The sequence below is a fragment of the Quercus lobata genome, chromosome 10 (genome assembly GCF_001633185.2).
Source record: "Quercus lobata isolate SW786 chromosome 10, ValleyOak3.0 Primary Assembly, whole genome shotgun sequence".
NCBI lineage: Eukaryota > Viridiplantae > Streptophyta > Magnoliopsida > Fagales > Fagaceae > Quercus > Quercus lobata.
In genome coordinates this window covers 26,969,540-26,987,230 of record NC_044913.1, presented here as the reverse complement: position 1 = coordinate 26,987,230, position 17,691 = coordinate 26,969,540, and the positions used below count along the sequence as shown (strand labels likewise).

At 36.5% G+C, this 17,691-nt stretch overlaps 1 protein-coding gene across 2 annotated transcripts; it reads left to right on the top strand.

Moving 5' to 3' along the window:
* Positions 1 to 2,624: 2,624 nt before the first annotated feature.
* Positions 2,625 to 9,470, top strand: LOC115963379 (nuclear poly(A) polymerase 1). Of its 2 annotated transcripts, none has more exons than XM_031082353.1 (13): positions 2,625 to 2,683; positions 3,029 to 3,636; positions 3,759 to 3,836; positions 4,048 to 4,155; positions 4,282 to 4,344; positions 4,439 to 4,600; positions 5,798 to 5,911; positions 6,017 to 6,079; positions 6,160 to 6,489; positions 6,833 to 6,997; positions 7,112 to 8,131; positions 8,844 to 8,914; positions 9,167 to 9,470. In XM_031082353.1, the coding sequence occupies exons 2-13, from the start codon at positions 3,520 to 3,522 to the stop codon at positions 9,207 to 9,209; spliced, it is 2,334 nt and encodes a 777-aa protein (XP_030938213.1). In that variant the 5' UTR covers positions 2,625 to 2,683; positions 3,029 to 3,519; the 3' UTR covers positions 9,210 to 9,470. The 2 variants fall into 2 exon arrangements, with proteins under 2 accessions (XP_030938213.1, XP_030938212.1); XM_031082352.1 differs by having other exon boundaries at positions 2,668 to 2,902.
* The last annotated feature ends 8,221 nt before the right edge of the window (positions 9,471 to 17,691 follow it).

The window sequence follows — 17,691 nt, the reverse complement described above, 5'->3', positions numbered from 1 at the left end:
TTTTATTATATATAATATGATATGATATTAAATGTCATCAACATAGAAATTATCAAATTAATAGAGTGTATATATATATATTTTAAATGTCATCAATGTAGAAATTATCAAATTAATGGAGATATATATACTACTTTTTTAAAATAGATAGAGATTATCAAATTATTGGAGATATATACTATTTCTTGGGATAGATTTATATTAATCACCTCTTGAAGATTTTTTTTGAAAATTTAGATGATAAATATTATCTAAATTAAATTTTTGTATGTTAAATATTATCCCTTAAATTTGAGAAATATATCCTAACAAATAAAAATAATATTAATCTAATTTTATTTAATGATAAGTAGAAGGACACAAGGTAGTCTCTTGTGGCTTTATACTCCTTCTACTTATGAGAAAAAAAGTAGAGTAAACAAATACGTACTTGTAAAGTTGTAAGTAGAAGAAGAGAATAGTAGAGATTGTAGGTAGAAGAAAAGAATAATAATGCAAAGAAACCGTATGATAGGTATTAATTATGAATTATTTGATATATATATATATATACACAAACTCCATGTTGAAGAATTTTATATGAACAAAAAGTCTAAAGTTAATTAAACAACCATGTAATTAATCAACTGTAGTTGTTCTTTGCCGGTCAACTTCTTATCTTCATCAATAACGTTTTTTTTTTGGGATATATCCGGTTTTACAGTTGCAAATTGGCAGTCAACTTCTTATCTTCATCAATAACTTTTTTTTTTTTTTGGCCTTAGCTACACATTGTAGTCGGTCTGGCCCTTTTTTTTTTTTTTTTGTTAAATCAGCCTCTCATCAATAACTTTTTTTTTTTTTTTTTTTCGCCTTAGCCACACATTGTAGTCGGTCTGGCCCCTTTTTTTTTTTTTTTTTGTTAAATCAGCCTCTTCTCTCGGGAAAGTGCTATATCATCTCTACATATGTGTCTATCTAATGTGTAAATTGTGTTTATCTTATGCTATATCATCTTTATGTACGTGTCTATCTAATGTGTGAATTGTGTCTATCTTATATATATATTCTAAAAAATTTAGAAAATTTCTAAAAATTTCTACAATTTGGTGAAGCCACTTGGCGCAACCACAGCGTCTAAGCCCAACTTTTATTATATATAAAATATAATATGATATGATATAATATGATATAATATGATATGATATATTATAGATAGATAAATAGATATAGATGGTTGGGTGGCATTTTTGTAATATTTTGGGACTGGTTTTTATTATTATTATTATTTGTTGTAACTTTTAGCCCTATCGTGATAGACTTCTCTCTCACACACATTCACATTCTTTGTGTTGGAGGACTACTAGTTATGACAGTTGCTGGAGGTGGATTTGGGTTGGCTGCGTGGAGCATGAGGCAGTTGAGGTTGAATTAGTGGTTAGGGAGTTGGGGTAATCACTAGTGGGCTGACTCGGTGGTTGGGGTGCGGAGGTTTGACCGTTTGAGGCTGTTTTTATTATTAAATAATTTGTTTGTAATTTTTTTAGCGTGATGCAAAATTTTGGGTTGAAAACTAGTTTCAAATCCAATTTTCTAAAAAATTCACTTATTTGAAAAAAAAAAAAAAAAAAAAAAACTTGACCAACATATATTTTAAACTTTGTAAAATTGCTTTGAAAACTCTATCCCTATCTCGATCCTTGAGAAAACAAAGCAATTGGAGAGTGAAAGAAACAACCATTCGTTCGGCACAAACTAGCTATCAATTTTCTCATATTTTTATTTCTATTAAAAAAAACCCAATCATAATTAAAAGGTTTATTTGTCATTTAACAACGACATTAGCATGGAATATAGCCAGAAGAACTCAAATAGAAACACTATATAATATTAGGTATGAAAATAAAAATATTTAAACCACCATGAATTTTTAAGAGATCATGGTTGGCTTTAATTTGAAATTTTGTAAAAAAAAAAAACTTTGTAAGTTGTAACTCAATTAATACCTCTAGTATTTCCAACTAATAAATAACAAAAAAAATGAGTAAATTACTATTTGGTCTCTTAGATGGAGATTTCTAATATAGCAAACGGCCAAAATAAAAAAAAAAATTAAAATGCAAAACTCATTCATTAAGTTTATTCAGAATTCATTTTAGTTCTATAAGTTTCAAATTTATTCAATTAATAAATTTAATTCAATTTTTTTTAAATTTAGAAAATAATTTTTAATCCTTAATTGAATTTTTTAATTAAAAAATTTTAAAGAAAAGTTTAAAAATTATAAAATTAACCGCAACATATAACAAAAGTTGATAAAAAAGTCTTAATTGAATAAACATAAAAGTTAGAGAACTAAAATGAACAGAAATAAAATTAGAGGATTGAAATAAATTTTGGTGAAAAATAGAAGGTAAATTTTACATTTTAACTATAAAAAAAAAGTTTATTGCTACGAGAAAACTAATTTTTTATATTGACCCACGTCAGTAATTTTTATCTAAAATATAATAATATAAATTAAATTAACACAATACTAAAAAGTTAGAGATGAAATTGATAGGGTTGAAAGGTTAAAAAGAAAAAAAAAAAAAAAAGAAAGAAAGAAAGAGAAAAAGGGATATGGCGTTTTTCTGCTTTAAAAATGGGTGCGTAGTTATTGATTGAGATGGTATCTGACTCTTCTGGTGGTGGAGAGCAGTCGGTAAGTTAATAATACAACACAACACAACACAACACAACACAGCAAAAACACTTTCCTTTGTTTCTTTTTTTTCTCTCTAATCGCCACCGTCACCGTCACAACCTCACTGGATACACCTTTCCTTCCATCATCATCACCATCACCATCACCATCACACTAACTGTCTTTCTAACCAAAATTTATCCTAAACCAACTCTCTCTCTCTCTCTCTCTCTCACTGTAAGCTCTCTCTCTCTCTCTCTCTCTCTCTTCTTTCTTTTCTCTTCTAAATTTTTATATCTCTATCCTTGCCCTTATTTTCTGCGTATTTATTTATTTATTTATTTTTTGTGTGGGTTCCGATAGATTTGAGAGACTCGGTTGGCGATCGTGGCCGATGAACAATCAGAAAAGGAGAAGAGTTTTCGGCTTCTGATCCATCGCTTTTCTCAGAATCGTTGTATTTCGCTTTTGTATAATTTTTTTTTGCTCATCTAGGGTTAGGGTTTTGCTTTCCAATATTGGCGTTGTACTCTGTTCTTTAGTTTGCTTTGTTTTTATTTTTTATGGTTCCAATTTGTTTGTAGCTTTGGAAAATTTATTTTTTCCACCCAGTACTGTAAAATCAACGATTATTTCATTGTTCTATTTTTTTTTTCTTTTTAGAATTTTCATTTGTTTCTGGTTTGAATTTTATTGGAAAAAAAAAAAAAAAAAAAAAAAAAAAAATTCTGTAAAATAGTATAAATAAATTGCTCAGAATTCAGATCATCCCCATATTGTCAAAAAAAAAAAAAAAAGGAAAAAAAAAATTAAAACAATAAAATTTGTGGCAGTGTAAAATAAAATTATTATAAATGGGGAGCCCCGGATTGATTAATCGGAATAATGGGAAGAGATTAGGCATTACAGAACCAATTTCATTGGGTGGACCTACTGAAGATGACGTGAACAAGACCCGTGAACTTGAAAAGGTTCCATTTTTATTATTTTGGTGAATTGAATTTGTTTTGTTGATATTTACTATGACCCATTACTTGGTTTGGAATTTATAGCTGAAAAAAATATTGATGAATTGGGTTTTGTGGGTGTTCAGTATTTGCGAGACGCCGGATTGTATGAGAGTCAGGAAGAGGCTGTGAGTAGGGAGGAAGTGCTTGGCAGACTTGACCAGGTTCAATTGATAAGTTATTTGTTGCCTTGTTATTACTTTGGTTGTTTAGTGAAAAAAGTGGAGAAAGTACCATGTGTATGTTTTGTATTGTATGTTGGTTTTTGAGTTTATGAAAAAAATTGAACTTCTGTGAGCATGGTTCTGGTTTTTGTTCTTTTGAATTTGTATTTTTGAATGCAATGCTGATGTTGATGGTTAAAATTTTGTATAGACTGTAAAGATTTGGGTCAAAACAATTAGCCGTGCAAAGGGGTTGAATGAGCAACTCGTGCATGAAGCAAATGCCAAGATTTTCACATTTGGTTCTTATCGGCTAGGGGTATGAAACTTGTCTACCTAGTTCAAAATGTTTTGTTGTTTACATTTTTTGTGTTTTTTTTTTATTTTTTCATCCCTTGAATTATGGTTCATCCTACTTCTCTTTTATGTTGTTTTGATTTTTAAGGTGCATGGCCCTGGTACGGATATAGATACGCTTTGTGTTGGACCTAGACATGCAACAAGAGAAGTGCGATCAGCTCTTGTCTACTTATGGAACAATGGTTTTTACTTTCTTTTAGATTGTATTGCCTTATGAGCTTAAAATGACTTATTGGGTGTAGGAAGATTTCTTTGGCGAGCTACACAGAATGCTGATGGAGATGCCTGAAGTAACGGATATGCACCCAGTTCCTGATGCTCATGTTCCAGTTATGAAATTTAAGTTCCTTGGGGTGTCCATAGACCTTCTTTATGCAAAACTTTCACTCTGGGTTATTCCTGAAGTAAGTGCCGATTTATCCTGTCAATTACTTATTTTCATCTGCTTCCTTCTTCGTTTTATTTAAAAATTTAATTTAATTATCATTATTTTTTAATATTTTAAGCTATGGCTCAATCAATTGGAAGTTGTGAATAAAAGGAAAGTTGGACTATCTTTGTTTTGTAGAAACCACACAGGTGTGTGGTTTGTCAACAGGCCAGTGTGGATTAGATATACGTTGTGCTAATCCAAGGGTCGTGTTTATTCTAATATAATTTCTTAATTTAACATGCCATTTATTTTGACAGGGCATAATGTCTAACGAATTGTATAAATCATTTAATCTTGTGCTCAAGAGATAAGAGTGAAGAATTGCTTATCCATATACCAATTTTTCCTTTTTTTTTAAGAGAAATTATGTCCTCGTGCTGCTTGAGTCCTCTTTCTTTGATTTCTTAATTTCTTTCTGTCTGGAATATTATCTGGTGTCAAATTTTGCAGCAGGAGTCTTATTTAACATGTTTAATTGCATGCTTAGACCTATTATTTTGAAGAGTGTACTACTTTTAGGTTCTAGTTTTCATGCCTCATCTTCATATGCAATTCCCTTTGTGTTTCCTCCCCTTTGTCCACAAGCCTTACGAGGCTAGAAGCTAAATGACTGTTGTCTTCTTCTACTGAAAAGGATGGGTGGAGTGCTAGGACTTGGACAGGGTTCCAAATAGTGACAACTTTTCTTTTAGTAGCAGTACAATTAATGCAATGCACCTCATGTGACATGGTTAGAGATTTCTTATGAAGCTCTTGAAGATGATAAGAGTATTGCAGTTGCCTTTAGATGGCTGCTTCTTGGGAGATTTTGGATTAGGTGGTTTTCCAAAGATGACAAAGTTAGGCTGGTGAAAGATGCTATGATATAAATGTGAAGGAGCCAAGTGTTTTAGAAGGCCTATTTACGAAGCTCCCTTGTTGGGTCCATAAGTCTGCCAATAGATGGAGATCTTAAAGTAAGTTTTGGGCGTAGAGGAGCTGTTGGGGATGCAATAAACTTATCAAAAAGATTCCTTACATTATAGGACATTCCAATTAACATTGGGGTGGATAGAAATGAAACTAGTATATTTTGATTTCTTGTTTCCATGGTGCTTAAAAGTATATATCTTGTAAGTTTGCTTTAATGTGTGTGCATTTCTGTTTTTAACAAGTTATTCTGGTGCAGGACCTAGATATTTCACAGGACTCAATACTACAGAATGCAGATGAACAGACAGTTCGTAGTCTCAATGGCTGTAGAGTTACTGACCAAATTTTGCGTTTGGTACCAAACATTCAGGTGGTGGCAATTGCTTTTTCTAAATTATATCTGCTTATAAGTTTCTTTTTTGAAATTCTCCATTAAATTTATTTTCCCTGATTGCGTTTGTTTTTTGAAGTGCAGAATTTCCGCACAACATTGAGGTGCATGAGGTTTTGGGCAAAACGTCGTGGCGTTTACTCAAATGTAGGGTGTAGTTAAATAATTTCCTTATTTCTTACTATTCTCTCTCATTTATTAGGGCATTTTCTTCCCTGTCGTGGCAGGTTTCAGGGTTTCTTGGTGGTATAAACTGGGCATTGCTGGTTGCTCGCATATGCCAGCTATATCCCAATGCGCTGCCCAATATGTTAGTGTCTCGATTCTTCAGGGTGTACACTCAGTGGCGTTGGCCAAATCCAGTAATGCTTTGCTCCATTGAAGAAGGATCTCTTGGACTTCAAGTATGGGATCCTAGGAGAAACCCGAAGGACAGATTCCATTTGATGCCTATAATAACTCCTGCTTATCCCTGCATGAACTCTAGCTATAATGTCTCATCAAGTACTTTGCGAATTATGTCAGAGGAGTTTCAGAGGGGGAGTGAGATTTGTGAGGTATAATCCCACTGTTTGATTTGTGATATGTTTCTCCTTAACTCTTTGCATTGAATTAATGTGCATTGATCATATTATGCACACTCAGATGTGCCTGGGGTATTGTGATTTAAGTTGACCTCTTAGTGTAATCAAATTAAATGATTAAATCTTATACTATTATTATTGTTGTTATATCTTGTTTTGTTTTGTTTTTTTTTTAAGAGAGGGGGGAGGGGGAAGAAAAGAGCTACCCTGTAATTATAGGGTGGGGGGATTTTCCATTTGAGCTACTATTTATTGGCTTGTGGTGGTTATTTTCATTATTTTAGTTATAGAATTTGACGTTTATTAGTGCTTGCAGGCTATGGAGGCAAGCAAGGCAGATTGGGATACTCTTTTTGAGCCTTATGCATTCTTTGAAGCGTATAAGAATTACCTACAAATAGAGATTACTGCAGAAAATGCTGATGATCTGAGAAAATGGAAAGGTTGGGTTGAGTCTCGCCTCCGCCAGCTAACATTGAAGGTGGAAACTCTCAGAGTTTGTCATTTCCAGCTTTTTATTTATTTTTGTTCTTTTATCCGGTTTTCGTTTTCCAATTTATAGATTCCTAATTTAGCTTATCATGTGTTACCGTAGATTGAGAGACATACTTATCAGATGCTTCAGTGCCACCCACACCCAGGGGATTTTTCAGACAAATCTAGGCCTTTCCATTGCTGTTACTTCATGGGTTTGCAGCGAAAACAAGGTGTTCCAGTGAACGAGGGTGAACAGTTTGATATAAGGATAACTGTGGAGGAATTTAAGCATAATGTCAACATGTACGCATCGTGGAAGCCTGGGATGGAGATCCATGTATGCCATGTAAAACGCAGGAATATTCCAAACTTTGTATTTCCTGGTGGTATTCGACCTTCCCGACCATCTAAAGTAACTTGGAAGAGTAGTAGTTCAGAACTGAAAGTTTCTGGTCATGCCCAAGATAATTCTTGTGAGGGTAAAGCAGTTTCAAATGGAGTTGATGAGGGAAGGAAGAGAAAGCAGGTGGATGATAATGTAGATAACCTGAGAAGTGCCAAGTGCTTGCCTGTTGAACCTCCCTCTGTTGGGGGTCATGCCCAAGAGAATTCCTGTGAAGGTAAAGAAGTTTCAAATGGAGTCGATGATGGAAGGAATAGAAAGCAGGTGGATGATAATGTAGAGTCTAACCCGAGAAGTGCCAAGCGCTTAGCCACTGAACCTCCTTCTGCTGGGGAAGTTCATGAGGGTAGCCCTGTCAGCACTGTCAGCTCATGTTCTATTAAAGGCGAAAATATGGATACCCACAGTCAAGCTGATGGATTTGCAAGATGCAATCCACCTAACTTAGTTCCATCTGCTGTTGCTGATACAAGCTCTAAAGAAGCGGAGAGTCTAGCAATTGAGAAGATAATGTCAGGCCCATATGTTGCCCACCAAGCTTTTCCAGAAGAACTCGATGAGCTTGAGGATGATTTTGAATATGGAAATCAAGTAAAAGATTCTAGGGGGAACATGAAAGGTAGCCCTATCGAGTCTTCAACAGCTAATGCAGCAGAAGCAGTGCCAGTACCATCTAGCAATGGAGCTGGTTCTTCCGGTGGTTTATATTCCAACGGGAGCTTAGAGGAGCTTGAGGTCCAATTCACTAACCTTGTGACCTTTTATGTTGAGCATAGATGTCTCTATTGGGTTCTCCTTGCAAATTTTTATTCTGTTTTATTCACACATGCTAGTTTTAGTTACTTTAAATAGATGAAATATATGTTTTTTATTTTTTTTTAACCTCAAGGTAATCTGTTTTTTTTTTTTTTGGCCTCCACCAAAAAAAAAAAAAAAAAAAAAAAAAGGTACGAGGACAAAATGGAAATATATTATTTGTCGTGTTTAGTTGGATGAAAATGATTTGCATTTGTTTTTATACTTGTTTGAAAGGCTTATGTGCTTCATGATATATGAGCTCATCACCAATTTAAAAAATAGTTGTGATGAAATGAGTAGCTTTTCTGATACTTTTGAAGATCTCATCTATTAATTGGCAAGACAGAAGATGGGCTTTTCAATACACCACTTTTTCAGACACCACTTTTTGATTTCAAACATGTGCAAATATAAATATAATTAGATAATGTAGCCTTATCTCTGGCTTTTGTGTGTGTGTGTGTGTGTTGATATGGAGTAATCACTCACTGTTCAATTTATTCTTGTTCTGCATCACTACTGCTTTAACCTCATTTGGCCAGACTGGCTATTAATGAAAAGGAATGTTCTTCTAAGCAATATATTCAGTGAAAATGTTCTGACATTGTTTACCATTTCTCTTTCCTTGTCTTTTTTCCCCCCTATAAAGCCTACGGAACTTGCGGCACCATTGATAAATGTCACTCCTGCTCCTGTGGTACAACAGAAACCACTTATCAGGTATCTTATTTCAAAGCAATATTAATTCATGCGTGGCTTGTTCAAAAATATTATGCCTCTTAATTTAGCAGGATTAGGTGTTTTTAAAAAAAAATATATATATATATATATATTTTATTGTTTTTATTTTTTAACATTTTCTAAATTCAAGATGCTCAATGTGAGCATAAGTGAATAGGAGTATTTGTTAGAACCTCTTCTATATTGTGATGTCTTCTTTCTCTTTCTTTTTTCCCCTCACCCAATTTGCAGGTTCAGTTTCACTTCTCTTGCGAAAGCTACTGGGAAGAGCTAGGGATGTTGAATGATGGTTGGAGCTAAAGCTGGCTTGAGATCGTTGTTCAAACGTTTCATGTGTATATTAAGATTTTTTTTCCTCTTTTTGTAATATTTATCATATAGGTAAAAATCTTGAGTTAGTGAAGCGACTTTTTACATTTATATATACATAAAAATATCAATTGTTCCAGGGAGTTAACGATTTTGTTAGCCTATTAGGCTGAGAAGTTTATGATATGCTGCCCAATACCATCCTGGAACGTTGGATTTTATTAGAGTTAGACTTGGTTTGGCTCATTTCTTGTTTGCCTTGTCTTATTTCATAGTGAGAGGTCCCGTGAAGAGCTTTGCTCACGATGATCTTGTAGCGTATGATCTGCTGCCCAATATCAATATCCGTAATCTTTTAGTTATAAACAGAACTTATTTAACACAACTTCGGGCCTTGATAGTTCGTTGAATATACCCACTTCTGTAGAAAGGGTTTGGGAATAGATTAATAGGGTTTGGATGTAAAACCCTTGTGGTCAATATTAGTTTTGATATCATCATTTATTTTTATTTTGGTTCAAGGAAAAGACCAATATAGCCAACAAACACAATGCCCAACACACGACTGAAGAAAGTAATTCAGCTAACCTTAGCAGCCCTGTCCACCCGAGGAAACTCCCGAGGATGCAGAAGCGCTTCAAATCTGCTTCTAAAGCCATTTTGCCAACTCAACTAAAAAACTGGTCTCTATGTCCTGAATGTTCTCTTCATCATAGATGTGGCAAACGGTCCGGTTGGGTTCAGGTCAGTTCGAATGGGTTGCAAATTAAAAATGGGTCGAGTTCGAATGGGTTGCAAATTAAAAATGGGTCAAGCCAATCGGGTTGGGTTGACCTGTATTGTGCACGTTTATTTATTTATTTAAATTTTAAGAAAGCATGTTGTCATTTGGAAAGTCACGTAGCAAATTATTTAATGTAAAATGTAGTACTTTGAATTCTCCACTCCTATCAAGATGAGATTAGCTAAACAAATTAATACTTGTTCAATACTTCTAAAATTATACAAATCCCAACATTACTTTTTTTTTTTTTTTTGATTTGGCACAAGGGATAAGTAAAATAAATACACAAGTTTCATTTCTATACAATATCTACATCCCAAAACATAAAACAAAATTACAACTGTTTTATTGGATAACTAATTTGACAAAAAATAAAATCATATAAGAAATTTATAATCTTGAAAACTAATTTTATAATCTATTATCAATTGTGGTTGGCATTCCCTTTCAATTTGAGAATATACGTTAATGTTTGATTGTTTACTTATTTACACATAACCTCTTTTATGAATATCATGTCATCGTTAGGTAACACATACTCTAAGAAATATCATAATTTATTTTGAAAAGCTATTTATTTTGGACCTGAATTGTTAAAAAATAGGCCTAATCATTCATAATTTATGCTAATTTCATTCATACTTTGGCTTTACTTCTTTTACACTTATGAATGTTTCTCATACATGTCTATAATTTTAAATATATGGTTTTAACTCTATTATAACCAGATTATCTTAGCATGTATTTTGTTATTTGATATCTAAAAATCTTTACTCATTACAAAATGCCCTAAACATTCATCTTTCAATTCATTTGCATGCACTTATGTAAATGTCTCAATTGTTTTCTTAAAACTCACAACAAACAATTAAATCAATATTGTCTTAATTTTATTATTTTTTTAGCAAAAAAAAAGTTTTAAAAAATGGTTTGGGTCACGGGTTGAGTTGCTGGTCAGGTTGGGTCACGGGTCAACTTGTTTTTGCTTTGGATAAAAAAAATTCAAGTTCGGGTCGAGTTAGGAAATTTTGACGCGTTTTGCATGTCTACTTCATCACACCTGAAAATTCTCCCAACCTGGATGACTTGCAGGGTCCACGATTGACTCCTGAACAGGTAAGGCATCTCCTTCAAATAAACATGTTACTAGTTCTCCAAAGCCTTATCAACGACCAATCTTAACACTAGGGCCTCCAGTAACTTCAGCTATGTTTGTTGTAGCCTTCTAATTCATTGGCACCATTGCCATTAAGATTTAAGTGGAGTTGATTAAGTAGAGGACCTCATCCCATAACTCTTCTTAGGGCAACACTAAAGCTTGTATTAGACGCAAAATTGAACGGACACTTAGAGCTTGTTTGGATTACTCATAACCCATATCTCAAAACCCATAACTTATATCTCTATTCCCACTATAACTCAAATATCTCTTAAATTTGTGTTTGGATCCAAAACTGAGTTATATCTCTCACTCTTTAACTCCAATTTTTGGCAAAATGATGGAGCGCACTCACTATCACTACGCAAAATGGTAACATCCCTACCCGTGTGTGACATTCTTTCTCCTACTTTCATTTTTTTTTGCTCTGCCATGACCATTGCAAAACCTAGAGAGAGACTGAAACCTATAAGCCAAAAATCTCCTCCCACTTTTGTCTTCTCCTACTTCTGGCACAACTTCTCTTCTTCTCTCCCACGTGTCCCTTCCCTTCTTCTCTCTCGCGTGCCCCTTCTCTTTCATTTTCTTTCCCTTCCCACAAAACCCATTTCACGCCTCTCCCTCCTTTGAACTCATATTGTCGTCTGGGGTTGGTGAGCACGAATCTGGACTGGAATCATCGTCGCTGACGCCGACTGAACCACAATATTAGGTAATTTTCTCAATTGCCTCTTTCTCTGTTTCTCTTTGTCTCTTTTGCTCTATTCCTATTTGGTTTTGAATCAACTTACGGAACCGATTTCTTCTATTTCGCCTCTGAACAAACTTTGAGATTTTGGGTTTGTAATGTTTAAACCCATTTCCCATTTGGAATTTATTCAATCAATGGTGTTGATACCGGTGGCCCTACAAGGTGCACCACCTCGTAAAGCGTGCCGGGGGCTATAAAAGGCCCTAGGCACCTTCAGACTAAAAAAAAAAAAAAAGAGACTTGAGTCCTACTGTCTGCCTGGACGTTTTCTACACATTTCCTCTCTCTTCCAAACACATTTTTACAGACAAAAGCACTCACAAAACAAATCAAAGCCTCTAGATTCTTCTCTTCACCAAAAATACAAGGTATTGTCCTTATACCCAATCTTCTTTTCCTTGGTTCTACACCTTGGATTTGAGGTTTAAGGGTGTGGATGTAGCTTTTTAGCTACTATCCACACCCCTAACTTTCTAAATATTTTTCTAGCATTTATCTTGCTCTTTTTGCCTTAATAACATGATTTATTGCTTTATCTAGCATGATTCTTGCTTTTAGCATGCTTTTTAGCTTATTTCCATATGCTTCCATGTTTGTTCATGTGTTAGTTGCCTCTTCTACATGTTTTATGCTTTATGCCATGTTTAGATCCTTCTTTCTTATGTGTTGATGTTTGGGTCTACATGCCCACATGCTTGATATCATGTCTATGGTTATGCCTTGCTTAGATCTACATGTTTGTATGCATGTCTGTGCTCCTATGACTATATCCATGCTTGGATTTGTGTTCGTCCGTGTCTTTATGACCATATCCACATGCTTAGATGTACATCTACATTCTCATATGTTTAGATATATGTCTCTGTGTGCTTTGGTGTTTGGATCTTCCTTGCTTCATGCCTTGTGCCATCTCCTATGTTAGATCTATGTGCTTAGATGCTCTATGCCATGTTTATGTGCTTGGGCCTAGACCTTGTTTGTCATGCCATGTGCTATTGTAGCCCTTTTGTTCCTTTTATTGCATTTTCTTGTGTTTTGGCCTAATGGTTAGGACTCGATCTAGACCCTATGGTCTTTGTCATCGTCCATACACCAAGGCCCACATCAAAGGGTTTGGATCATCCTATTTGCATGTTTATGCTTGCTTGCTTCTATGCCTTATGCTTGTGCTAGCCTCTCTTGTTCTAGGCCTTGCCATGCTTGACGCCTTCTGTGGGCTTGATCTTGTTTGGTTACATTTGACGCCCATGAGGCCTTGTTTGGATGTGACCATTTCGGAAGCATCTCCGGATGCCAAGTTGCTTCGTACATACCCTTCCCTTTCCACTCCGTGCGATGCTATGCTTACCATGTCTGTTCGCGCCACCCGTTGGCTTTCTATGCATCTTTACACGCTTGCTTACATGTCCATGCATGAGTCTTGCTTGCTAGTGTGTTGTCCATGCTTCAACACAATGAAGTTATGGAAATTCTATCCAAACCTACATTTGTCCCTCGCGGACACCACCTATTGTTTGTTTTCTTACTTGTTTGCCTTCTCGCTTGTTTGCTTGCTTTCTTGTTTCTTTACTTCCCATGTCTATCATACTATCTACTTTATGCCTCTTTCATATGCTCTTTGCATCTTTTTCTTCCATTGCTTGTTTGTTGGGTTCTTGTCTTTGCCTTTGCATGTACACACATGGAGTGAGGACGCATGGAGCGAGGATGCATGGAGTTAGGACACGGTCTCCCAGGCGCAAAAAAAAAAGGTCGAGGATGCGAGCCTGTGGATATAAGCCAAGTGGCTATGTTCAGTAGATTTAGGGGTCTAGCCTCTCCCATTTGGTTATGTACTCTTTTAAACCCCCTTCCTTCCTCCCTCCATTTCTCTCTTAGATGGGTTGTATTAGGTATATTATGCGATGTACCATTTGTCCTCATCTCTAGAGTATGGTGACCCTTGTTTACTTTCCTGCACCTATATTTTGGGTCATGCTTTAGGGATGTAGGCATTTACTTTCCTACTCTGTGTGCTTGCATTGTGCATGATGTATGTATATATATAGTATATACATGCTCGCCCCTTCCAGTGTGATTGTCATAGTTCATGTCACCTAAGGCAAAGTGATGCCTAATTTCTGCCGTGAAAGTAAGGTGACATGTCGCTGGATTTTCACTGTGAAAATCTAGTGCTTTATCCGAATGCCTTAGGAAAGCATAGATTGGCACCACACCCATTCAAAAGCCAAACTTCAAAACCTCCCATGCATGAAAAGCCCCGAAATTCAATGCCAAAATCATGTTTTTTACTGCCAATCTCTGAAAATTAAGTTTTTATCAAAATAAAGGATTGTCCTTGGATAGGCGTTGTGGGGTGCCTAACACCTTCCCCACACGTAACCAAACTTCCGGACTCAAGAATCAATATTTTTTGCCATCCACATTAGATTAGGAAAAATGCCATTTTTCTTAGCCTAGGATTGGTAATAAAATCAACTACAAACAGGTGACCAATCACACCTTAGAAAAACCCAATGATTGGTGGTGACTTCACTTACCTTTGGTAATCACCTAAAATTTGGCCAAGATTCCCACCATACCTCTAAAGGTAGACAAATACCTTCCTCCACTGAGTGAGAGAGAGAGAGAGAGAGAGAGAGAGAGAGAGAGCACCCGAAGCACCACCCAAACCACACCATTATTGAGAGGGGCCTTCAATAAACTGGTGACTTCAATGGGGATTGATGAGAGTTTAGCCTTTAGAGCTTTTGATAAAACCATAATCTTTAGACATTGGCTTTCAAAAACACAAAAATTGGCATTAGCCTCTGGGGCTTTCCTTTTTGAAAAAAGCTTCTACTATATCCTAGTAGAATATTTTCAAAAGAGCAAAAATGTGTTCCAAAAAGGGGTGTGAGGTATTTTCATGGGGCTTTACAGCCCATATGCTTTACAGCTTTCCTCACGTGTTTTATCGCTTTCCTTCGCATGCAAACATAGGGTAGCAAAATTTAATTTCCACTACACCTTTATCTGCATTCACACACATATATATATACATATATATATATATATATATATCTTCTATGCTTTGAAAAAGTCTTTCCCCTTTATTAAGGATTGCATGACATCTACACCCTTTTTGAGCCGAACCCGGGCTCCGTACTGTTGGCGTAGTCACATCTCTTTGGGGATTTCATCACCCCATTTGCAGATGCCCAGACACAAACATCGGTAGTGTTACCTATAGTTAGATCTGGGGCTGACTTTGTAGGCAGTTCTGGGTCCATGGGTGGAGAAGAGTAGCTGAAAAGGCCCCTTCGATCCTTCCTACCTTACAACTTCTACGAAGGGAGGGGTATGGCGATTGAGTCCCCCTAGGATAGGAACAACCTACCAATTAAGTCTTTACATACAGTTGGCCTGGTTATGTTAAACCTGTGAGGACTAGATCAAGCCTAGAGCCCATGAGGACTAGTTAAAGCCCAAAGAGTGAACATCCAGGCCTAGGAAAGGATACCCTTGTAAGGCTAGAGGTTAGGGGAAAGTGTCTTGTAACAGGTGTGCCATTTTTTATTGCGCTAAAGAAATTGTGCTCCATTCTAGGTTCTTTCTATCCTGCTTGCACATCATCCATGATTAAACCCTTAGGGAAAGCAACCCCGTTGCTTGTACATGCTAGATCATACCTTGTCCCTAAGGGTTTACAACCTTATAAGGGCGCTCATGCATACACTAATTGGTTCTGTCACCTAATTGTGTAAAGATAAAATCTATGGCAAGTAACCAAAACTCCCCAGGAGGAGATGTTGCCGAAAAACTGTCAAGAATCCCAAGATATCATGAGTTCAAGAATTCTCCCAAGAGATCTAAAGATCCAAGAGATCCATGCTATCTAAATTGCCAAGAGGTGCAAGTTACCAAAAGGTCCTAGATGTCAAGAGTCCAAAGGCTCCCTCAAGAGATCCAAAGGTCCAAGAGATCCATGTTGTTCAAATTGCCAGGAGGTCCAAGTTGCCAAGAGCTTCCCCGAGAAGTCCACATCGTCAAGAGCCAAGTTTGTCCTCATAATTGCATTTACTTGTATTGCAAAAGGCCCACTATTGGAGTCGATAAACCTAGTGTTGTAAAAGCAAATCTTGTACAAGCATGTAATCAAAAGAAGGGTCCTTCCTACATTGTTGAGCATGTCATGAAAGTTTCAGTTACTTGCCAATCTAGTGCTTTAATCTTGCATCATTATAGATACCCACCATGATAAATACCAGATCAAGGGTGCAAAAGCCAGATTTTTCTGAAAATGGTAGATGCATGTTAAATAATAAGGACATAAACTAACTTGATTTTGATGTTGCGTTTCCACATTGTTAAACACACCCCATTTCTTTTGCATCACATTCTTTCTTAGGATCAAAAGATTGCTAAAAAGAAACAGTCCAAGCTACAACCACATCATGATCCCATCATCACTAGGTCTCGTGCAAGAGAGACGTCTACTAGTGGGCCTTTAACTCCCGAAGTGAGTCTTGCCTGAGTTCGCTTAGATGAAAGAGCAAATGTCAGAATTAATGCATATGGTACAACAACTGATTATAGGAGGAGGACAGAACTCTTCTGGTCATAGACAAGGAGATCCCCAAACCGAAAATGAAAATCAGCCCCTACTAGAATAGGATTAGGGCCAAAACATGCCACCCTAGGGCAACGACCAAGAAATGGATCCTTCTAAGGATAAGACCCCTGAATCTCGGTATGGCCGAGTCAAGAGCCAAGTGGAAACTCTAACTGAGAAGCTTTGTATCATAGAGGGCTCTAGCGCCTATGGAAGTGTTGATCTAGACAGTCTGACTAACTTCCTTCAGGTCATTATGCCTCCTAAGTTCAAGGCACTCGAGTTCGTCAAGTATGATAGTACTAGAGACCCTTGCGTGCGCTTGTGCATGTTTTGTAGGAAGATGGCTCCTTATGGGGATAATCACCCTCTACTTTGCCAGATTTTCCCTGATAGTTTGACCGGCCCCGCGGCCATATGGTATGTGAGACTGGAAAAGACCTCTAGCTGGAGGGAAATGGCCAACTTTTTCCTGTAATACTACAGGTTCAACATCGAGATAGCTCCCAACTGCATGATCCTTATAAGAACAGAGAAGAAGAGTGGGGAGTCCTTTTGAGAATATGCCCAGAGGTGGTGTGAGCTAGCTACACAGGTGCAACCCCCCATGATGGAAAATGAGATGATCAAATGGTTTATTGACAACCTTAAGCCTCCTTACTATGAGAAGATAATCAGCACCCAAGTCATTCATTTTGCTAGCCTCATCCTTATTGGGGAGCGTATTGATGAAGGTATTAGGAGCAAAAAGATCATGGATCCTGAGTCTTTGAGTTCCATGGTCAAATAATAGGTTAAGAAAATGACCGGCCGTAAGACTAAGGAAGCCGATGTTCATATGGTTGACAATGCATCAGAAAGGCCTAGGGGTATTACTTCTGCTTATGCAACCCCAGTTACTAGACCTTATCAGCAACAAGTTTAGTCTACTCAAGCACCTAACCAAGCCTTTAATTAGAGAAGGAGGTCAGACCCACCTTGTCCCTTTAGGAGGGAAAGCCGGAAGTATACTCCGTTACCCATGCCCATGGTAGATCTTTAGGCTTACCTATTGGAAAGGAAGTTAGTGACCTCGATATTTGCTAGGCCCAAAGAAGGTCCTCCCTCACCGAGCTTTGATTTGTCCAAGAAGTGTGAACACCATTTTGGGGTCGAAGGT

Coding starts and splice junctions, on each gene's coding strand:
- LOC115963379 (XM_031082353.1), top strand. CDS start 3,520: ATGGGGAGCCCCGGATTGATTAATCGGAATAATGGGAAGAGATTAGGC. Junction 3,837..4,047: donor TGCTTGGCAGACTTGACCAG/GTTCAATTGATA, acceptor AATTTTGTATAG/ACTGTAAAGATTTGGGTCAA. Junction 6,080..6,159: donor GTCGTGGCGTTTACTCAAAT/GTAGGGTGTAGT, acceptor CTGTCGTGGCAG/GTTTCAGGGTTTCTTGGTGG.